This window comes from Apteryx rowi, unplaced genomic scaffold, assembly GCF_003343035.1.
Source record: "Apteryx rowi isolate R43461 unplaced genomic scaffold, aptRow1 scaffold_37, whole genome shotgun sequence".
Classification (NCBI taxonomy): Eukaryota; Metazoa; Chordata; class Aves; order Apterygiformes; family Apterygidae; genus Apteryx; species Apteryx rowi.
Window position 1 is genome coordinate 896076 of NW_020450196.1, and position 23944 is coordinate 920019.

The window sequence follows — 23944 nt, forward strand, 5'->3', positions numbered from 1 at the left end:
TACAGCTGGATTTGAGAGTCAGAAGTAAGACACAATGTAATCTATAGGCTATCTGCCTCTGAGTGGACACCTTAACCATAAAAGAAAAGCAAGTTTATGACGTTACAACCCTTCTGCAGCAGTGAGTATACCTCCTTCAGTTCATCCTCTCCTCAAATAAAAAGGCAGCTGACAAACACTTATGCCTATTTTCAAATCAGCTTCTTCTCAGGATCTTTTCTTTCTTCTTCTTCTATTCATTTGTCCATTTGTGACATAATGCCAGAGTGTAAGGATTAAGAGCTGGCAATTGTAGCATAAAATAACTGTTTATTGCAATTGCCTAATCAGCACATTGAAATACCTTTTGGAGTCAAAATGTTTCATAGATGTATGGATTTTATTTATTTATTTATTCCAATTTCAATGAAAGTTAGTTGGAAGCTAGCTCCTTTGCTTTAGGCTTTACAGCTAGGCTACAACTACTCAAAAATTTTAAAGTAGATATAGTCTTGCATATTTCTAAGTCACTGAAACTTATACAGACATCAGATGCATCAAATTTTTTCTGAAAAAATATTCAGCAAAAGACAAGCAATTTCTTCTTCCCCAAGTACAGATTACTGCTATGATTAACACTTAAAGCTTGTAAAACAGAAATTAAACATTTTAAATTATTTGGGCAATGAATTACCATGCTTCATGACAAGGTTTCCTTTATATTCTGTAAATTAAAATTCTAAAATGGAAGAGGCAGTTATATGTAGCACAAACAAAAGGTTTCCGAAAGGGTCTTCAGCAAGAGAAGATGATGGATCAAATGAGATACCTTGCAGAAGCTCAACTGTAGTCCGACTTAGTGTCTCATTATTCTTTGCATACTTTAAGTAGAAAATACTTCTACAGAGAAAAAAGAGTCTGTGGTTTATAAAATGTGGTTTTAAAATGTGGTTGATAGCTTCTTAGGTCTTAATACAATTACACTGGCAATTTAGACTGGCAAAGTAATAAATAATTCTGGTGGAGGACCACGTGCCCCAGCAAATCTCATCTTTTCTCACATTATTTTACCTCATATGTAAAACTGCAGTGGTAGAAGTTTTCTTAGTCTTTTGTTAGATAAGTGACATAGTTGGTCTGGCAAAAAGCACCCATGCCATCAATGTGCAATGGCAATTTATGTAATATCCTCTCCTGTTGTCTAGGTATTTTTAATACATTGTCTCTGATAAGATTCCTTCACAATTAAATTTGAAAATTCCATTAGTCATTTTACCCAAAAGAAAATTAATAGTATATCTGAATAGGATTTGACTCTTAGGCTCTGAGGAGTAAATTCAGAAGGTTCTCTGATGTGTAGGCAACATGCAAAACCACATCATCAATGAACGGAATTCCTTGTCCTACAAATGTCATAGACACATCATGTTTTCTAGCTGGGAATTTAGCAATGCAGCATTAAGTCCAAATGTGACTTCTGATATCCTGCAGCTTTCATTTCCAACTGGTACCAGAAGGCAAACATGATCTAATACRTGCCCAAATCCAAGGGTGGTATTTAAAATACATTTCCAAAGAAGCTACAACTAATTATCACTGGAGTAAAAGTTTGGTACAACTGTGGCAGCTTGAGTTCCTGACCTTTATTGATAACTGTGTTTGCTTTTGACCATAAATGATATATAAGCTCCCAGTGATTGTAGATGATATCTGCTCTGTGATACTACTTCTGCTTCGTGTCTGACTTCTGTTTATTCCTTATTTAATAATATACCCAAATTCAGCTGTAAAGTTCAAAATTACTTGGATCAGCAACATTTAAGGCCTACAGACTAGAACTCTATTTGATCTGGTTTAAACTGTATGCATTCCTGTCATCTTCTTTCACTTAATCCTTGTATTGCTCTTCTAATGAACTACTTCTGGCTGTTTTAATGGCAAGCAGAAACAAGCATAGAGGTAGAGAGAAACCTTTTAGGAAWATCATTCCGACTCCTCAACATTCAGGAGATGAACATCTTGCATTCATTCAATTCTCACCTGAGTTGCTTAAAAGCAATATTGATCCATGAAATAGTTCAGAAATTAACAACCAAAGGATGCTTCCTTTCTTTTCTTTAATTGTTCCTAAGTAGCCTGGATAATAGCAAAACAACATATTGCACTTAGAAGTATAACTTTCGGGAAGGAGATGTATAATCAATTTAATCTCTCTATTCTGACTGAATTACATTTTAAAACTTTCAAATTGCCTGCACAGTTTTTTATGGGATGTTTTTAGACATAAAGATCTGTGCAGATCCTTTATGAGTGTACTAAGTGGGTGTGTATTATTTCTTCATTATAAAAATAATATTTAGCTGCATTTCAGGAATGGATCATTCCTGTTCAGGTGTGACACTGAAAGGTGGTAGTGGCTGCCATTAAGAGAGTCTTTGATGAAAAGATAATCGCAGCTTCAGACCTCAGCTTGGGAATTTTGGAGACAGTGACAGCCAAGAGGCTCCCAAGCCTCACCATTCGTCTCCATACCTGGTGAGCACCAGGCTAGTTGTGCAGTCATTTGTGAGAGCATACTATAAAGCTTAACTGAGGCCAAGTTAAAAAACAACCACCCAAAAGAAGGGAGAGTACTTTTGACTGGATTCTTTCAGCTCTTTGGTTACTGCAGTCCAAAAGACAGCTGTATCCTCATAATGAATGGGTGCAGTAGAGGGAGAAGCAAAGATAAACTCTAAGCCTCCTTGCAGCTGAAGCCCCATCTCATGAAATTACAGCCCTGGAACCCTTCTGTATCTCTACAGTGCTGTATTGAGATAGTTATTGCATAAAACACAGTGACAGACAATGTTCAATACCATGGAGCTCAAGCTCTGTGAGCTAACAAGCAAGGATGGAACTGATTGTAAAATACTGCATAAAAATAATGTTCAACACCTTTTCTCCAAAAATGTTTTCAGACTGTCTTCAAATATTAATTATGTTAGTCTCATGACACTCCTGTGTAGCATAAATGTTTTTAGGGTGTTTTTTCTGGGTCAAACAGGAAGCCCAAAGGACTTAAAATGACTTTTCTACATTTAATGATGTGAGTCAGGGCTAAAAATAGCATAAAATCTCAGATGTATGATTAATCCACAAAGCTACCCTTTCATTCTAAGACTATGTCTGTTAGAGCAAGTACTATTCAAGCACAGTACAATGTGATTAGTTATGATGAATATATATGTACTTCCAAGGCTTCTTGAATCACGAAAGGAACGAAGGGTGGTTTTATGGTGAAAGACTAGCTGGAACTAAGGAGTTTAATTAATGTCTTTGCCTCGGACTTCCTGGAGCATTTAGGACCTGCTTTCAGAACAGCTGTGTATCCACAGCTTTTATTGACTGTAACTGAAGTTGTGCACACATGAGCTCTGAAAATCAGTCTCTTAAGCTCTCAGGACCATAGCCTGAAAATAGAGACTATCTGATTACTTCAGCAACAAGTTAGTTATTATTTCCCTTTATTCCAATTTGCATGTAGGGTGTTTTTTACCACCTTCTGTTTTCCAGGGTTCTTGTACACCATCTGCACTTTTCGTCTAATCCTGATGGTCTCTGAATGCTTCCTGGATTTCAGCACTCCTTTACCTAAAGAATTCAGCTTGATACCTGCTTGATTTATGCTGCTTGAGTCCTTTATACAGCCTTCACTTTGAGATTGAATTCACTGAAGTCTCTCTAGCAGAGAAAATAACTACCTCTTGTAAAGCTTGAAATGCTCATGTGCTTGTGCCCTAGTATATAAAGGGCAGATTAATTCCAAGCTATAAAAATAAATAGCTCTGTTTGTTCTTAAGAGGATTTGGATTGAGCAGAATTGCTTTTAAGTATATGACTTCTTAATATTGAAGTTGGGAAATGAAACAGAAAACATATTATCCTCTCTCAGTTCAATAATTTCTGCTCTGGTGTTTTCAATTTAGCTATTCCCTGGGCTGGAATTTATCCAGATTTAAGGCTGTAGTAACCTAAAAGCATGTTTTGTTTTGTTTTTTTAATGAATACAAAAGAACTCCAAAACTGAATCTATCATGGAGAGACGAAAGAGAGGCAGTGGGGGAAATTCGTAACATATATCTAACTGAACACCCCTAACGGACCAGTCTCTAGGCACAGCAGTCTCTAACCTCTTCCAAACCACACTCCCTACCAGCAGTGACCATCCTTGTGCTGAGGAATTCTGTGATGGTATTTTCACATAGTTTTACAATCAAATCCAGCCATGGAGTTCCACACAATTGAGTATGTTTGATCTTCCACACAAGGCTTTTGAAACCAGCATCTTTTCTTTTTATGAACATTAAAAATTCAAAACAATTTTTTGGAAGAGTAGGATTTAATTCCTCTACTCTTGGCCCAAAAAGCTCCTACCTGCTTATTCCAACGCTATGCCATAGATGAGTATAGTCCCATCACATCCATCCTAGATGTGGCTACATCACATCAGTGGTGGGGTGTTTTCAAGTTTCAGGGTTGTTGCAAGTGCATCAAGGTGAAAGGTATGGACATAACATAAACAGAACATGCCCTCAAAGGGAGATCACAACAAAGAAAATAAAGAGGCAGGCGTGGTTTGTGAAATCAGAATGAGAATCCCTCATGGGACAACTAGTAGGTTTCAGGGAGGTTATAACAGGAAGTGAGAGCAACAACCCTTAATCAAGAGCTTCCGCCAGAGCTGGGAAGTGTCATGTGATGGATGAAGACAAGAAAGGTAAGAGTGTCAATAAGGACAGGAAAGATGAGGTTGAAGCTTGGCAAAACCTCCATAAAGAAGAACTGTAATTAGAAGCAGACATAAGTGAGAGCTAAGGAAGGAATCCAGCACTGAAATAYGGTTCAAGTGTGGATATAATTGTGGAGGATATAGGGGCTAAATGAAGCAGAATATGTTCCTGTATCATAGGGCTGTGCAGTTACATTCTTCCCCCCGGTTAACTATTTTCTTTTGCCAAAGCTGCAGGCCAACTGCATGACCTTCTTCTGCTCTTGGCATCCTACCCTTTCCATGGAGCTGCAAAGACCCTGATCTCCTTTCATGAACTTTTCTCATCTCACTTTCACCGTGTTCCTCCAAACTACCCATTGAGAGATTCCTTTTGAACACTATCTTAGTGTTTAAAGAAGTAATAGATCGTTTTGGCTTTAAGTGACTGTGAAGGCTGTGGTTCAACTGATATACAGGTATATCACCTTAGATCAGTCCAGAATTACTTCTGCCTCTTTCTTAACGTGTGTGGCTAATGACAGCTCTGTCACACTATTCCAAATGGGAGTTTCCAGGTACTAGAACAACACTGTTTCAGGCACAAGAAACAATGCAATTCTCCAATAAAGCATGACAAAAGAGTTCTTATCACAGTGAAATCAGGAAGATGGTACATTTTAAATGATTGTTCCTTAGAATTTTTTTAAGAAGCAATACCAGACACTTGCAGAAATAATTAGCAATACCACCACATGCGCATGGCAGGATCCATGGATGTCAGTACTACAAGACAAACTTTGCAGCCAGTGCCTTCCATCTCGTGACTGCCCTCCTCTCCCATAAGGCACCCCACAAGTGCAGAGGCCCAACTTGTGGTGGACACAATTAAATACCTACAGATATCAGCAGTTAGGCTGTATTACCTTCTGGCAGAAACCACCCTTCCATATTTTCCCCTCACATCATCCAGCATTGATGGTGTTTAACCACGTGCAGGCTGGAAACACAGACTTTGCAGTTAACGCTGCCTAAGAAGGACGCAGCAAGCTAAGGCTGCTCCCTCGGCTAAGTAAACGACAACTGCTGATTCCAGGCTCCAGAAGCAGCCGGTTTCTCCACGCCCTGCGCCACGCAGCACACCACCGCGCCGCGCCGCGCACGCAGAGGCGCCTTCGCAGCGAGGCGGCGGTGACGCACTTTCGGCGGCGCTGCGGCGGCAGCGGCCGTTAACGGTCGGCTGCGGCGGACTACAGTTCCCAGGGCACCGCGCGCGCGGGGGCAGGGGGCGGCGGCCATGTCGGGCGGCGGCGGCAGCGGCAGGGTGGCGGCGGCGGCGGACGCGGTGCCCGACTACGAGGTGGCGGAGCTGTACACGCGCGTGTTCCGCGTGGGCGCCCTGGGGCGCGGCTGGCGGCAGCGGCTGGGGCCGCCCGACCTCTCGCTGGCGACGGAGGCGGCTGCGGAGGCGGCCGTGGCGGCGGAGCTGGGCTGCGCGGCGGAGACGGCGGCCGAGCTGCGGGCCGTGTGCAGGTGGGCGCTTCCCCCGCTCCCCTCCTCTCCTCTCCTCTCCTCCGGCGCTGCCCCCGCGAGGAGCCTAGCACGACCACCGGCCCTGCGGCGGCCGAATTATTTATTTCTTCCTCCGGGGTAAATATCCGGTGGAGATACGGAGAATGTACCATGTCTCTGGGGGACAGCGCTATCCTGGCAGAAGCTGTCAGTCTGCATTTTACCTGACCGTGTGGCCTTGCAGTCATGAGCAAGCAGCCGAGTCCTGAAGTAAATACGTAGCAACATACTGCTTGCCAGGTAAAACTTTCAGTAGCTGAAAGTGTGTGTGGTTTTAGGTGGCCCCAGTTGTAAAATGAGAGACACAGCTTATTCACAGGAGAGAAAGGATCCAGGAAAGTGTTTGTGGCTGAGTGCAGTTCACTGGCTGCACACAGTAACGCCCTGGCCTGCCTGGGTCCTTTGCTGCTATTGGCTCTGTCTAGCAAGGCCGGGGATTACCTCAGAGCTATGCTAGTCACTACCCATGGGGGTAGTGCTGCTTCTGCATGCTTCCTAGCCAGGACTAGGGCTAGGAAATCACTCTCCTGTTTTACGCTGGCTCCCATGTGTCTTTGCTTGTCTTTGCAGACCAGTGAGTGCAGCAAGATAGTATTGAAAAAGGGGCTGAACCATCCAGGGGCTAAAGCAACAGSAGCTAACAAGCTAAAGCAGAAAGGCTTTCGATTTTCAGGTCAGATTAACAGTTAGAATCATCTTGTCTTACTCAGCCTGCGAGAAAAGCCAAATTTCACCCAGAAAGTCCTGCAGAAAGCATCACAGTTGGTGATTTGTCTGTAGTGCATCCATAAGAAAGTCATGTCAGACTTCTGCTGCTGTCTGTGTAGCTTCGGGCACATTCTGTCCCTCACTTACTGTCATCTCAGAGACACCAAAATATTTTCTAGTTGTTTCAAATGCAGGATGAAAGCTGTTCACTTTCACATACCGAATAGAATGAACTTAATCTCAAATGTGATGTAAGAAGGAAAAACTCTGTGAAGTAGGTAGAATTGTGCCATACATTGAGCTCTCATTGATGAGTTTTCCTTCAGCGGCTTGCATGTGTGATACATACAAAGAAATGCAGAGGTTGTCCAGCAGGTACAGCCTTCTAAATATTTTCAGAGCTATAACCCAAATGATGGGGATAATTATACAGCAAATTGAATTGTAGCAACGTGAATTATGATAAAGCCAGTAATAATGAAGTTAGTAAACTTAGTAAGTCACTAACTGAAGTTAGTAAAGTCACTAACTGGAAAAAGTTCATCTGATAATTGTTGTTTATTTAAATGATGAGGATGCCTCAGGAGAAGGAGAGAGGGAGGTAGGAATAGTTGTTGCTTTAACAAAAGGCAAGAAACAAGTAGAAATAGGAATAGGAGCCCAAGAGCTCTGAGTTTAGTGTCTGAGCCAAAGTACGCCTATAGGAGAGTGTTGTGTCTAATGGAGAGAGCTTAGTAAGCCATTCAGAAATTGAAACTTTCAGAGGCACTTTTAAGGCAGGAAGAAATCACCATTTACTGAATTATATCTTGCCTTGACTGTGGAAGAAAAATTTGCCAGACATTCTTACTTCTTCTATCACTAGCATAACTAAACCAGTCTTCAGCTGTCATAGTTCTGGTGACTGGGATTGTGGTGTGTGGGGTTTTTTTTGTTTTTTTGTTTTTTTCCATTACTAGGCTTGCTAAAAGCGGAGGCTGCCATTTACATTACAGAAGGTGCAACTACTCTGATGTGGCAGCAACTGTGGGAATTATTCCATAAGGTTTCCCAGGGTAGATGTAGTCCCTGACTGCTCCTATGCTGCAGCTGACTGTCTTCAGAAATGCTATTGCTTGATCTTGTCTATTGCTGTTTTTGCTTGAATGTTGGTCCGATTTTCTATGCTTTGTTTATTCTTCCCTTTCATCATTCCACTTTCTCTTCTCTTCTGCTTCCTTCCATCTGTGACTGCTACATTTCATCTGCTGTGTGCATGCACTGCTGAGTATGTTGTGGAAAGTGGTGCTGTGTAGTGAAAAGATTTGGGGAAGGAAAAAAGGACAGATGATCTATCTGGGGGAATGAACAGGTCATCTGGCAGTTGCCCTCTGCCTTTGCAGGAGAACGAAGATAAATCTGCACATCCTGGTGTGACTTTTCCCCTGTGCAGGCTAGAAATCCCAATTCCTAATTTCCATGTGCTTTTGCTTTTCAAATTAAATAGTCCTAGTCTCTTGAGTCCCTCCTCACATAGGCCAGCCTCAAATCACTACCTCTGATCACTTTCACTTGTCTGCTCTGTGCTGTTTGTATTCCTCCTATGAGAAGAGATGACAATACTGGACTATTCCAAGATCTGTTCAATGGAGTCTTTGGGCCACTTTTAATATTGGCCTAAATGTAGTTTCTATGCACTGAAGTGAAGACATCCTTGATGTAAAAACTTATTTTTTGACTGTGAACTACTCTTCTTGGAAATTAAGCAGGTTTCCTCTGGGTAGAAGAGAGATGGGATGGTATGGATACTTCCCTACATCTGTTTTAAAAGCAAATGTGAGTGGGTTATGGGAATCTTTCATAAAGTCAGGATTAAGTTTTTTAATACCCGTAGAAAATCTTGTTTAGAATATATGTGACATAATACACATTTAAGTATTCTTGATGATTAAAGATTTTCCGATGAAAAGGAATGGAGTAATGTTTAACCTGCTGTACATCCCAATAGGCTGTGGTTGAGACAGTGATCTCTTTTTTCCTCTGTGAAGACCAAACAGAATGCAGGGAAATTAAGAAAAAATCCTTGTTTACTCATTTGGATCTGAACTGATAAGAATGCTGTTCTGTTTGCTTGTTACTCTCTTTTGCCTTCTGAGTGATTTGTTGTGTACATGTAGGACAGGCTTACAGAATAGTTGAGGTTGGAAGGGACCTCWGGAGATGATCTAGTCCAATCCCCCTGCTCAAACAGGGCCACCTAGAGCACATTGTACAGGATCGCGTCCAGGCAGGTTTTGAATATATCCAGAGAAGACTCCACAACCTCTCTGGGCAACCTGTTCCAGTGCTCTTTCACCCTCACAGTGAAGAAGTTGTTTCTCATGTTCAGACGGAACTGTCTGTGTTTCAGTTTGTGCCCGTTGCCTCGCGTCCTGTCGCTCGGCACCACTGAAAAGAGTCTGGCTCCATCCTCTTGACACCCTCCCTTCAGACACTTGTACACGTTGATAAGATCTCCTCTCAGCCTTCTCTTCTCCAGGCTGAACAGGCCCAGCTCTCTCAGCCTTTCCTCATAAGAGAGATGCTCCAGTCCCCTAATCATCTTTGTAGCCCTTCGCTGGACTTGCTCCAGTAGTGCCACATCCCTCTTGTGCTGGGGAGCCCAGAACTGGACACAGTACTCCAGATGTGGCCTCACCAGGAATGAGTAGATGGGGAAGATCACCTCCCTCGACCTGCTGGCAACACTCTTTCTGATGCAGCCCAGGATACCATTGGCCTTCTTGGCCACAAGGGCACATTGCTGCCTCATGGTTAACTTGGTGTCCACCAGCACTCCCAGGTTCTTCTTGGCAAAGCTGCTTTCCAGCAGGTCAGCCCCCAACCTGTCCTGGTGCCTGGGGTTATTCCTCCCTAGGTGCAGGACCTTGCACTTGCCTTTGTTGAACTTCCTGAGGTTCCTCTCTGTCCATTTCTCCAGCCTGTCCAGGTCCCTCTGAATGGCAGCACAGCCCTCTGGTGTATTGGCCACTCTTCCCAGTTTTGTATCGTCAGCAAACTTGCTGAGGGTGCACTCTGTSCCTTSWTCCAKGTCACTGATGAAGAAGTTGAACAAGACTGGACCCAGTACTGACCCCTGGGGGACACCGCTAGCTACAGGCCTCCAACTAGACTCTGYRCYRCTGATCACAACYCTCTGAGCTCTGCCATTCAGGCAGTTCTCAGTCCACCTCACTGTCCACTCATCTAGCCCACCCTTCCTGAGCTTGTCTGTGAGGATGTTATGGGAGACAGTGTCGAAAGCCTTGCTGAAGTCAAGGTAGACAGCAAGGTAGACTCAAATCAGTGTGGATTTTAGGTAGGTCAAGGGAGGTGAGGTTTACAGGTACCTTATTCCACTTCAGCCCTAATTCACCTTCTTGTTTTATTAGAAGGGGTAGCTGTAAATATCTCTAGGGATGTGCTAATAAAGCTGCATTAAGCTAGCATTAGCATCTTAACATATTAGTATTTAGCATCTTGCAGTATTAGTGTCTCAAAGGTGATGAAAGTACTGCCCTTAAAATACATGCAATATAAAGGGTAATATAAACACTATATCTGTTTACCAGGGAAACATCAGGCAAAATATTAAAGCATCTTTTAAGTAAATTTCTAAAACTGGGAAGGCTGATTGGGCTGCCATAGTATTCTGAGAAAAGTAAAGTCGTGATGAAATGCTTCAGTGGCAGTTTATTTCCAAGTCCAAATTTCCACAGATTTGCCTTTAGACTTTTTATTCCTAACCTTCTTAAATTATCTTTCTAGGGGACACCAATTCCATGTAACTCCTTGTATTCTTTTCTCAAGTGAGACCTTCAAATATTGTTCCTCATCACTTTCCTACAGTTCACCTTAGTGTCCATGAAATACTTTGGCTAGTGTCTTTGGCCACTGTTTTCCCCTCTCCTATAATTGAGTGCACTAGTAGATGGGATATTCTTTGTCCTGTTTCCCTAGGGATATTCTCTGCTGGGTCACTGTGGAATCCCATACTTGTGGTTGTCAGGAGTGAGTTAYGCCTGGTTGCGAATTTTGTATCACATGCAGTTTCCTGTGTTAGGCGTATGACACCAATGCTTAGTCTTGTTTTCAGAAGGGATTGACATGTACTTTCCATCTAGAAAACCACAGGACCACAGACCAAGTCTTAGTGGTGTGGTTCCATTGACCTCAGTGGAGTTACTCTGGAGGGTCTCTACTGTGGCCTATGGAAAGAGCCATACAGCAAAGCCTTCCAAGGTTTCAAAGCATGTGTTATCATGAGGTAGGTCATAAATTATTAGATWCACAGAAGGCTGTGTATTGTTCCTTTAGAAATTGAGGGCTTCTGACTTTCCAAGGTGGGAAATATCTGTGTCTGGCCTCCCTAGGGTCTATGGGGCTTCTCAGGGATCCAGTGCAAGTTTCTACTTGTTCTAGCCACAGTTCTGTCCTTACAAGGCAAATGAGGAAGCAGCTAGCCTTCCTTCTCTTTTATACTGTGTGTGCATGGAGCTACTCACTGGGGAACTGTAGAGCAGGAGCACAGTGGGCACTGTGCCGATAGCACAGCCAGAGGTCCCTGGCATGTTCTGGGGTAGKGCTGTGCGGGAAGGAGAGTACAGGGAGTACTGCTGCTGCGTTCTGACATCACACCTGTGCATAGAGGGGAACTGGAGACTGTCACCTTTGATGCAGGTGAAATTTTGTAACAGGAGGTAATAGATGTTTTCAGATCCTGCAGACAGCCTGCTTGTTTGAAGAACATACAGAGATGTCTGCAAAATGTCAGGTCTTAAGTGACTCAGGCCTCTCTGCTGAATGGGAACATTAGCCCACATGCACGAAGACTTAGCTAAGCAAGTCTGAGTGAGCTGGTGGGAGATGGATTTTTTTTTTTTTAATTGGCCACAGAACAGTGCATTGTGAGTTGTGTTACCCAGCAGGGGCTATACATTACTTAAATAGGTGGGCAGTTCATATCACTAATCTACACTGAATGGAGGAGAACAGCCCCATCTAAGAGGTTGCTGCTTGTACTCTGTTCTCATGATCCTCTCCAGTCTGTTAATAAATTACTATTCCTCAGCACCAGTTCAGTCTGCACTTGATTTAGGGCTCAGTTGTCTCTGCCTTTAGTTCCTCAAGTGGGAATCTAAGGATAAGGTTGATTATTTTAATAAGAGGTTGTAACTAATTGCCACACAGCTTCTTGTAAAAAGGTGCATCTGGATGATGAATCCCCTTTTCTCACTAACTTAAAAGAAAGTTTTTCCGTTTGAAATAAAATTCTAAGAGAGGAAGGTTAAAACTCTTTGTGTACTGCTGGATGGTAAGAAAGTACGAAACAATAGCAAATCCAAATCATCTTAAATACAAAGTGACTGTGCTGGGTCATGAGAACTAGGCCATCTACCCAGAACCAAAATTTTGTCTGACTTTTGCTGTTTGTCAAATGATATCAGTTGATTCCCAACTTCTCAATTACTGTATATTCCTATGCAGTTTTACTCTTAAGGCTTATTCATTACTGCAGTGATACTAYTACCTAACAATATTGTTGACCTGAAGGACATAATTATATTCTTTTTCTTTAGCATCTTGTAAAATTGTAAGTTATATTAAGAATAGATGGTACTCTCTAAAACTTTATTTTCTGAGCTTTGCCAATGGTTAGTTTGTCCATATATAGAGGTGGGTTTGCATAAGAGTTTCCTGGGTTTCAAGCTGGACACTGACTTAATGCTATGAGTGCTTTCTCTATATACTTTGCAAGCAAATAGGAGACAGAACAGGTCAAGTCTGATTCACAGTGGTTGATACTTCTCTATTTTAAATAATATTTTCTTGACAATTTGTAATTTAGATAGACAAAGTTCTTTTCTTACTAATACAGAGTGACTGCAGTCTTTGAACCAACACTGTGTTGTATAAAAAGGTAACAGATACTATTACAATAGTGTCAGTATTCTAGCAGCCTTCAGCTGGGGACTTCAATCATTTATGAAATGGCTTAGGAGAACTTTATATTATTAAAAGTATGGAGGGGGCAGATATGGTGTCTCACAGGGTTCATTTTTGTGGCATTTTTATAAGAAGTTGCATCCTCATTTATGTTACGAAAACCTGGTGTCATTATAATCAATTCAGGTCATTGCTGCAGCCAAAAGCAATTGTTCTACTTCCTACATTGTTTAGTGATTTGCACTGGAGCAAAAAATTCTAGTTAGATTTAGTTTGTATCAGTTGAGTTCTGTGCAGACACATGAACAACAAGGAGGAAAAAGATCTGAGGATGGAAAAAAGCGTGCAAGGAAGAGTAGTCCTCTCACTTTTGCATAAGCTTTGTCTTATTCTCACTGGAAGAAATACGGTGTAAATTATTGCCTTAACACAGCAGTGACTCCATGTGTGAATGTAGTGGCTTTGCCTATGCTCAGTATGCTATGTTTGTACCCAGAAGGGGTGTTAGCTTTGCTATACAGTTTATTGAGGTTAATGATTGCTTTATGGTTGAATCTATTCTCCATTGTATCATCAGAAATTTGCAGTAGGTGGTAAGATTTGAAAAAGCCAAGTGATGTTTCTAGTATATGTAAAGTGTTTGTCACATATTTTGAACTGGGCTTGTTAAACCTTTGTAAGGAGCTATGCTTGGTGAGACAGAATGCAAAGTAAAGATAAAACTTGCCCAGTCTTTGGGAGGGCCAGATATAAACTCCAGAGCCCTCTGGCTTCTGGTTCTTTATCTTAACAACCATACTATCCTTTTGTTTTGATTTAGGGAATATAAGCTCTTTATCTTCTTTATTCATGTTTTGTTGTCTTTGTTCCTTCTGAGTATCTTACTGATTTTAATTATGAAGTAATTATGAAAAAATGTTTGATAGATGTTTTGTTTATTGTTCTAGTGTTGATATGTTGATGCCTTCTGATGAAGAAAAGGACCCAGAAGTGATTCCTGACAATAGCAGTCTACTGACTCTTCGGTATGTCATTACGGTACCCTAACAGAATCCTGATTTAAAAACAAACCCTCCTCATAACAAAAGCGTGGCTGATCACATGTTCATCTTCCAGGTAATGGTGTGCTTTCTGAAGCAGTTTCCAGAAATACTCTAAGGGCAGAAACACCATATCCTGATAGGATAATTGGTATTGGCGTTCTGCTTTAATGTTACTTAGGAATGTTTTAGTAAGAAATACAGAATATGCTGTCTGTGTTGAAGTGTTTCACTGAAGTGGTTGTTGCTTACTGAAAGACCTGGGGAGTTATGGTGCTAGATGCCTCTGAAATGGCACCTACATTTGCAGCATGCCTGCATACTGAGGGGAACTTCACACAAGGCTGTAAGGGAGATTCCCCCAAAACCTTGTGAAATAAATCTGTAAGCTCTTATTTCCAGTGGCTCAGACTCACACTGTGATATCCAAAGTGTAAGTGTTCAAGCTGCAGTCTTGTATTTCTGTTATCTGTCCCTATTCTTAATGGAATTCATTAATTTTACCTGTGCATTTCCATATGAAATAACATATTTCATATGTTTGAGCCATAGTTGTTACAGTTACATCACTTAGTGAGCTGTAAACTCATACTTGGCCAATTCAGACTTTTATTGTCCTTGAATTTCACTTTGTGTAGTACTAATGCAAAGAAATGTGTGCTAAGGTTGCAATCAATGTTAGTTTTGTTGTTACTGAAAACTTTCAGGAAGGTCTCAGGGTAAAAGGACTTGTCCTGGAAATTAAAGTGAGTTCAGTATACAGTGGTTAAATGTGTGTATTGTAATAGATATTCTATGTATGATACTCTTTTTTCTAGAAATGATACTCTGGTTTCTATGTCTTGAGGTTGGGAAGGTTTATTTTTTCATCTTATTTTGTACTTGAACATGAGTTGAATTCCTCTGAAGTGGGAGGAATAGTTGAAACAGCTTCCTCATAGGTAGCAAAATGGTTTTTCTAGAAGAGCCTGCTCAGATGAGATTTTATTGTTTTTCTGGACAAGTGTTGTAAGGCTGCCCACTAATTTGGATGACCCTTTGAAGAGGCGGGGAGGGAACTCCCTAAGCTGGTCTTTGTACCACCAGGTTTCATTAGAGTCAAGAGAGAGTATCACAACATAGTCTGTCATACTAAGACTGCCAGAAGTTCTGCTCTTTGAAAAAGATACAGTAATAGTTTCTGCGTAGTTTGAAAATCTGCCTAGAGATTAGCTGTTAGTGCATAAAGCTATTTAATGAATTTTTTTCCTATGTTCCTGCCCTTCAGAATTAGAAAGAAGGCACTAGAGAGGCGAGAAGAAACCATAATTGTGGATCGGGCTTGCAGACAAGAAACACTTGCTTATGAGATGGTAAGGTTCCTTGTCCCCAATAGGATCTCATGACAATCCAGCATAGCCAAAATCCAACCTCTGGTTGCTGCTTCTTCTTTTTTTTTTTTTTTCCCTCTCTCTTTCCTGTGAATCTGTGTGTTGTTTGTGTAGACTATGAGTTTGCAGGTAACAATTAAGATTAGAGAGACTTTATAGAAAGGTAATCCACACTGTAACATTTTAGAGACAGGAACTCTTCTCTTACAATCTGTTAGTACCAAATGTAGTAAGGAAGAACTCAGCCTATTACTACTGTATGATTACTCTTACACACTATTCTAGTAGCAAACAAGTAGGGGATCCAGTGTACTGAGTATCACATGAACGTTCTGTTGGACTAGACAAAATGCTTAGCGTCTTTTCTCCTAGAGTCCTGTTTTAGAGTCTAAGCTGTCATGTATAAATGCTTGTGGCCTTGGTTCTGCAGGGCTGTAAGAGGAAGACAATAGAGGCATGGTGATAGTAGCTTCCTAATTCTGAGCTGTGTAACACGTTTCTGAGCCACTCTGCGCTGTCAGGAACTAAGARTGCGGTGATCAGCCCCTCAGAAGCCGTTTTGGAATTACTTTATTTGTTCTTTTTACTTTTTATTGAAGATTTTTTTATAACCAGTAAAGCTAGAGATCCTAGATAGAAAAATTAAGTTCTTAAATCTCTTGGTGCTGGAGTCCATGACTTGAACAAGACAGACATGAGCTGCTGTAAAAGGTAGGAATGGAGATACAGAGAGGGAGGGACATCACTTGTGACTGTTTAATATTTATTTTTCCCTTGTGGTTTCCTGATCTGTCATGTGCGATCTTGTTTCAACAGTCTGGAGGCCCAGGTGCAGGTTTTCACAGAATGGTGTCTTATTTCTATTTCTGAAGGACACGCATGTGGTTAGTTACTGCATCCTTTAAGGAGGCTGTGGTAATCGATTTGTGTGCCAGAGCCAGTTGTGACCAAGCTATCTGACATAGGATGTAAGCAGTAACCAACATGAGTTTGGAATCTGTTCACGCTAGGAAAGGGACACAAAGGAATAGAGCACATGTATTTCTGCACTGACACTGAACAGCAGTACACACTTCTGTTATTAAATTTGAAGAGCACTTTGTGCTTGTGAGAAGTTTTTTTGCAACCAGCGTTCTCTCTTGGTTTGTTGAAGTAGTAGGAAACTGTGATTGCCACAGAAAAGTGCCCTCCCTCATCTTCACAGTTGGAGCTATGTCTTAAACAGAGTAGGATGGAAATGTTTTCAGTTCTTCTCTAAAATATAGCTGTGTGGCAGGGTTTGGGGGTTGGATTTTGGAGAAATTGAGACCTCCAGCTATGTCCAGCTTCCTTAATAAGAGACAGTGTTGCACTAACTTTTGTTAACCTCACTCTATGGCGTATGGGTTTCTAGGTCAGTCTTTCTCAAGCTGGGAATTGTGATCCCCCTTTTGATGTGAAAGCATCTAAAGGGCGCTTCCAAGTGAAGCGGTAGAAATTGATAAAGACTGCCAGCCGCTCCTCTGCCCTGGTGGAACCCAGCTGCTAATTCATGGAAATAATTCAGTTAGTCCAGAGCTGAGGAACGAAGTAATTACAGCAGTTTCTTACCTCCCTGTCTTGAAAGAACTAGACTGTTGTCAATTCAGAAGGCTACACTAAGACAGAGTTGAAAAGGAGTTACAGTTAGGACAGAGTTTCTCAAACTTTTATCTAGGAGGTATATCAGCAGTTGTCAATATAATATGTACGCATATCTTTATTTTTCCAGGAATCTCATGCAATTGGAAAGAGACCAGACAATCCAGTAGATCTAGTTGAGGAGGGAGAACTGCTTTTGACTCTGAATATCTTCTATCCTGTCATATTTCAGAAGGTTGGTACTGAATCCTCTACATTGTATTCTGATGCCTTTTCCACTCAGATAATGGCTTGCTTCCCCAAGCAGCTAAAATCAGGGAGACCACTGAGGGAGTGTGGTATTACACAAGGTAAACCTTTAAACTGTGGTAACTTCTCAAGGTCTTGTTAGAATATGGCTTTCATTATCTGTTAGTGGATTACAGAAAGAAATTCTTACAGTAATTACTGAGCAGTTACTTGATTTCACAGAAAGCTCAAAATATGTAACACGTGAAAAATAAAGTACTCTTTCTGCATTTGAAATAAGTTTGCTCAGGCTTCCTATCTTTTCTGCACTTTCTTGTGGGGAATGTAGCTTTTGGGCTTCAAGAGAACTCTCTAGTCACCTGCAGCCTTAAGAAAGGCTGAGGCAAGATACTGTTTTCAATCTTGTATGGGGAGGTGATGTGCCTTGTGGTGCTGCGAGTGACCCCAAGAGGTCTCTAAAGAGTAGTTCTGATCCTGAAGAACATGTTCTTTTTGTTTGTTTCTTTTTGTTTTTTGTTTTTTTTGAAGCTCATATGTTGTTTTCTCTGTAGCATAAAGATCACAAGCCCTATCAGACAGTCCTTGCGCTGGGCAGTCAGAAGCTTACCGAGCTGAGAGACTCTATTTCCTGTGTCAGTGACCTCCAGATAGGTGGTGAGTTCAGCAGTCAGCCAGATCAAGCACCAGAGCACATCAGCAAGGTAAAAGCCTCTACTTGGAAAGCCCTGCATGTGTAGGGAACTTGAAGAACATACAAGAGAGAGGGAGGGGGGATTTCTTTTCAGCACTAAATTTAGATGGATTGGTTTCGATTGTGGGTTGCACCAAAACTAACTACTTCCTGGTGGCATTGCCAAGCTGACCTGATTTGTGCATTCTTGATGGCATGTCAAGTGCTACCGCTGGACAGTAATATTAGTAGCAGTAAGTTCTTATGTAGCCTGTGGACTAACGTTTCATTAAATTGTATTCTAAAATAACAGAGATAATAGAAATCCAAAGGTTCGCCCTCTCACTTTAACTTATATGCTTTGGTGTTTGCAAGTGTTGCTGAGCAAACATAGGAATGAAGGTTATTTCCCTCTGCTGCACACCCCAGTCACTTGCTGTTCTTTTTGGGTGTGCAAAAAGGATCCATGAAAAAGACCCATTCTAATTAAAATATGGAAAAACATGGCACCTTCTTGTTTAAGAAAACAGAAAGACATCCCTGGTATTAGTCTTTTCACTTGTGCAGAAGTAAATGGAAGAATATGAACAAACTTTTCTACTGCTATCTAGTCAAACAGTAGTTGATTAGTTCTGAGTTTAGAGGCTCAACTCTTCCTGGTCATGCAGAGGAGACATTTGAGTCATGAAAGACAGGGCTGAGATTTGGCTTTGTGACACAGATGATTTCCCCAAAGTAAATGAATACCACCATGTCTGGCCTGCCATCAAGAGTTGATAATGAGCCGTGTGCATTAATTCCAGTTGTTTGCATCAGCCATGATTGTGAATTTACAACTCACAGTGGGGTGTTGGCTTAGTGTGTGGAAAGTCTTCATGATAAAATTTGCATGTTGCTTCAGCAGGACAGTAATTAACTGTCAGTGAGGTAGGATTTGCTTCCTTTCAGTCAGGAAGAGAAGTGGCCAGAAGTACATTAGCTTTTCCAAATAGAAAAACAACTTCTGACTAATTTAAGGGTCTGAGAGGCAGATTTAGATCTGAATGGCACTCCCAGACTCCACAAAAGAGGCTATGTGTGTAAGTTACCTGTTGATGTCAGCCCTGGCCTCCCTTGAAGTGCACTTGGAGTATACAGGCTATGCAAAAGGACTGTGTTCCTGCTCTCATATATTAGGTAAACATCTGTAGCTTGTTAGCTGATACAGAGAGGCTTTTTTGATTTTATTGTGTAAATAGATTTAACTTGTCTTTTATTCCTACTACTCCTGTTTTTTTGTCAGCCTTTGCTTCTGTGCAAGGGTCTTAGATCTTTTATGCAGAGGCTACTACTACCGGGGTTCCCTGGAGAAATGWAATGGGGAATCCCTCCTCACAGACTGAAGGATAATGCAAAGTTTTAGAGGAAGAAATGTCTCCAAGCCATACTTCTGGCCAGCATTCATCAGGAAAGATGTGACTGAAATTCCCAATAAGTATATAACAGTGCCTGCTGTGACCTTCTGTTCGCTCTGACAGACTGCAGTCTTCTGAAGTTTAGGGGAACTTTAAAGCACTGACTAACTCAGAACTGTGTGACCCTCAAAAGTTGGTAAGGAATTGCCAGAGTGTAGCAGTATTTAGGCTTTATAGTTAGAGAACCAGGGAGGGTAACAATGTAGGGCCTGAACAAATCATCTCAATGCAAAACACATTCCTACCACTATGCCTTTGTGCGAGTCCTCTCCAGTCATGGATTCCATCTGTGGCCCCAGTGTCTGCGTTTCCTGTCTTTTGACACCTTAGAGTTAAAACCTGAAAGAGATCCCCTTGCACAAATTGACATTCATTCTATATTAATGAGTGAAGTTATTATTAATAATGATTATTAATGAGGAATAAAATTGGTCTGGGACTTGAGTACCTAGTTGGCCATGGTTTTCCTATTTGATTTGCAAGCTCTTTGAGGGCAGAGACTGCTTCCAGACAGACATGTAACAACCTCATCAGGATCCTGTGACTTAGGAACATACAGTGAGCCTCCTGAGTTATGGGGCTGCGATGAGATAGCCATCACCATGTTAGTGATGGAAAGGAAACCAAGCCACTTTAAATTACCTTTTCCAGTCATTATCTGTGTCATCTGCCTGCATGCTCTTCTGTTGATTACTTAATAGTAACTTTCACTTATGTGTAAGCTTGTACATAGTGTAATTAGAGAGAAGGGTGTAGAACTTGGGTCCACCTCACTTTGTTAGGTAATCCTGTCAATATCTGAGTTTCATGCACATCTGGGATATACATGGTCAAAATACTCTTGAGGTCCACAAATGAAAGGTTCATTCAAGTGTGTTTCATATACTTGAAGAAAATACAGGTTTTAAAAGGGCTTTGTGCAATACCTGAGTGCTAGTATATAATTAGCAGATAAGTTTTTTGCCAGAAGGTAAATAGCGCTTCTGATCTTCAAAGTGCAATTGAAAATATTGGAAAATTTATATTTTGTAACTGTTTTTTAACAGTTCAACTGTACATGTATGCAGTGTATTTTAATGTCACTTTTATGTGTTATAGTTCTGCATGCACATACAGCATATGCAGAATGTCTAAGCAACAGTCTGTACAGAAGTATTGCACTCTGAAATGGTTCCAGATGGATTCAGTCAGTGTCCTTAAACCTCCAGTTACTTCCAGTAACAAATGCTGTGCAAGGCAGCTTGCCCTTTTCCCCAGGCCAGGATGGACTTGCATGGTGACTATATTGCTCTTGTGACAGGTTATTACTTTTTTACTATTTTTCTTCAGCAAAATGCAATAAAGTAATTGGACAGTATGGTTTCTTGCTTGCTTTGGGTTCTTGGTCTGAGGCATCTCCCTGCTTCAAGATCCACTGCGCAAGGCTGTTTCCTGCCTCTTCTAACTGTTTGCTAAGCCCTCTACAGGGACTGTGTTCATCTTGATAGCATACACTGTAATCTGGCCTCAGTCTTTAGGATATTATAGAATGAACCAAAACAGCTTCCTTTTATATGCCAGAAAGAACCTGGAAGAGCAATTCAAATTCAAAGGTAAAAATTCCATGGATAAAAAAGCACAGCTTTTCCTAGTCTTTTTCTCTCTCCTCAAGTCACTTGTTTCTATAAAACTGTTTTGACAATAGCAACAAAAAATGGAAATTACGGTAAACCGATATTTGCCTTAGGTTACCAGTGACTCCTTTTTTAGAAGGTAAATCGCATGTGTATTTAAATGTTTTCTTTTTCTCTGTCTTTTGGCTATATGTATGTCATGTTAATCTGTTCCACTTCTTCCTGCTCTTGTATAGCTGTTTTTAAGTTCCAACACTACATGTAGTTAATATTTTGTAAAAATATGATTTGTCTCTAATTTTTAGTTTTAGAAGAAGACAAATCTCTGAATGTTGTTGCGCAAGCAGTATAGATGAACAGAATGATACTTGGTTGTGTTGTCTCAGTGGGATGTTTTCCCCTCATTTATTTTATGAGGTTGCAGGTGCCTTGGAACCTGCTTTTTAATACATGATTATTATGGTAGCTTAAACAGTTAGGTGGTCCTGCTGTAGAATTTATTACATGTGTATAGGAGGCTAAAGGGTTAGCTTCGTTTCTTGAGATGATTCAGAATCCAATGAGTCCTGGCACTGCTGATGAGTGCCATAAAATGCTAATTATCTTTGGCAGAGAAAAGATTGGTTCAAACAGCCTGTCTGCATGTGATAAATTGTGTAACTAGGGGTGCATTTTGAAGGATGATGGATTTCTTTGAGACCCCAAAAGTGGGATGATTCAACCTTCTGAAATTGCATGTCTGTCCTAATTCCCTGGATATGACTAGGGACTTGCTCCCATGTGCCTGTCTTCACTGATTGGCGGGGGGGAGGGGGAAGAGACAGGATTGCAAGAGTTCCCTGTGATCCCAGCACATGGTGTTTTGTAGCAAGGTTTGTCCTGACCTTGCTGAGTGTGTGGCGTGTTTTTTTTTTTTTTTTTTTTTGTCAGTGCTTTGCAGTCACTTAATTCTTGCAAAGTGAAGCTTGTGTTCTTGTTTTGTGTTTTGATAGAAATCTGCAAATGCTAAGATGGGGATAGTAATGAGAGAACTAATACAACCTGTATTGGCTTGAGTGTAACATCAGCAGAGTGACTCCATAGTCAGCAATTGTGTAAGCCTTGTTGTGACATCAGCATCTAAAACCTGTTCAGAGCTTATCTTAGAAACCTATAGAATGAGGCATTTTTATGTAATTTAGATACCTACAGTGCACATTCTTGTCAACTTTTTGTAATGCTTTGAGTGTTTAATCTATTGTAACACTAATGCAGACTTCACTTTATCTCTCTCTCCCTCTTTCTCTCAGGAGCTCTACAAATCTGCCTTCTTTTATTTTGAAGGCATCTTTTATAATGATAAAAGATACCCGGAGTGCAGAGATCTGAGCAGGTATGGTATATACATTGATGAGAGAAAACATTTAGGGAAGGAAAATTTAACCATTTTTTAATGATTTGTGGTGTTTTTAGGACTGGAAAGTCTAGTATATGAAGTTAGAATGGACTTAAAATGCTATCTGTTTACGTTAAATAGATTTTTAAATAGATGTTTATTTTTAACTTTACTTGCTTCTTCTACCCACTTCCCTTCTGAAAAGGGGAAGAATGCATTTATTTCCTTTGGGTCCTGTTTTGCTCTGTTGTGATAGGAGGCTGCAGAGAGGAAGACATTGACAGCTGCCAGTCTTTATTGGCTTTTTAAATACAATCTCTAGTTGTGATGATCACCAAAAAACTTGCCCATGAGGTAGAAGATGGGGTAGGAAGACAACAAGCCCCTACTGTTATTCTGCTCAGTCTTGAAAATGTGCTGAATGCCTTCATGCTGAATTGAGCAAGGAGACTCTGACTCTTGAGGAAAAGAAATCTGAGASGACATTAAGGAAAGTTTCAGATTTCTTTTATTTGGAACTGTAGCTCACACTAGTTGAGCCTAAGAACTATCCATTTAAACATTACATGCTTGTTTATTATAAGAAACTATGGGCTTTTTGACATGTTGGTGAAACTTAGGAGATCAAGGTGTTAGAACAGGTGATATGGAAGAGGCATGGGTTTGGACTCAGTTCCTGTGTTGCTGGACTTGGTGTGTGACTTCAGAGAAATGGATTATTTTGCTCCTCCTCCTCTTTCTGTCCATGGGTGATGATGATCCTCATGGAAAAGACTGTTATAACATATATTTGTAGAAGTGCCAATCTTGTAGTGAAGACATTTGCAAATCTTGTAGAAGTGCAAGTCTTTTGTGTATGGATGTGCTGAAAGGCCAAGAAATAGTTGCAACAGTGACCACTGCCCCTCCATTCCTAAATTTTGGAAATCTAAATTGTGCAGTTGTTAGGTGTGTATTTAAAACAAACTCTTTAGGAAGCTGCCTGCTGGGGCTTTAGAGGCAGATGTCTACAGACCGTGCACATTTCTGTGGGGTTGTGGTCTTACTATGAAGTTATTTCATATTATTATGAACTGTTGGGAACTGTTTTGATTTCAGTCTTTTAACTGTATGTCAGTGAAGAGTTTTGCAGGTTTCCTAAAATGTAAGGAAAGTGGCCTTCCTTTCCTGTACATTTGCAGTTTCTAGCTTTGCTACATTGATGACTTTTCTTTTTTCAGAACAGTTATTGAGTGGTCAGAATCTCACGACAGAGGCTATGGAAATCTTCAGTCTGCTAAGATGGAAGACTACACATTTAATGATTTGTCCCTCAGAATTGGCTTTCCATACCTTTTCTGCCACCAAGGGAACTGTGAGCACATCATCATTGTCACAGATATAAGGTAAGTTGCTGCTTTTTGGGAGTCCTCTAGTAGTTGAAAGCAAGCCTTCTGTGGAAGAACTTCAGACATTGTGTTGAATGTTTGTTAGAGTAACTTGAAGATTATTCAGTTGCCTTTTGCAGACTTTATTTAAGATTTGATTACATATGCATGTGACCATCTCTGCAGAAAATAAAGTGATCTCCCTTGCACTTT

At 40.9% G+C, this 23944-nt stretch overlaps 1 protein-coding gene across 2 annotated transcripts in view; it reads left to right on the plus strand.

Moving 5' to 3' along the window:
- The first annotated feature begins 6011 nt into the window (after window positions 1-6011).
- The window catches only part of SNAPC3 (small nuclear RNA activating complex polypeptide 3), a 30684-nt gene continuing 12751 nt past the window's right edge, over window positions 6012-23944 (plus strand). For both annotated transcript variants that reach the window (XR_003254809.1, XM_026073549.1), the window contains exons 1-7: window positions 6012-6262; window positions 13921-13998; window positions 15281-15365; window positions 17134-17238; window positions 17804-17953; window positions 22279-22361; window positions 23585-23749. Coding sequence is in view for 1 of the 2 variants with exons in the window: in XM_026073549.1 (XP_025929334.1) it covers window positions 6027-6262; window positions 13921-13998; window positions 15281-15365; window positions 17134-17238; window positions 17804-17953; window positions 22279-22361; window positions 23585-23749 (902 nt within the window). In the remaining variant the exon portion in view is untranslated. The remainder of the gene's footprint in view (window positions 6263-13920; window positions 13999-15280; window positions 15366-17133; window positions 17239-17803; window positions 17954-22278; window positions 22362-23584; window positions 23750-23944) is intronic.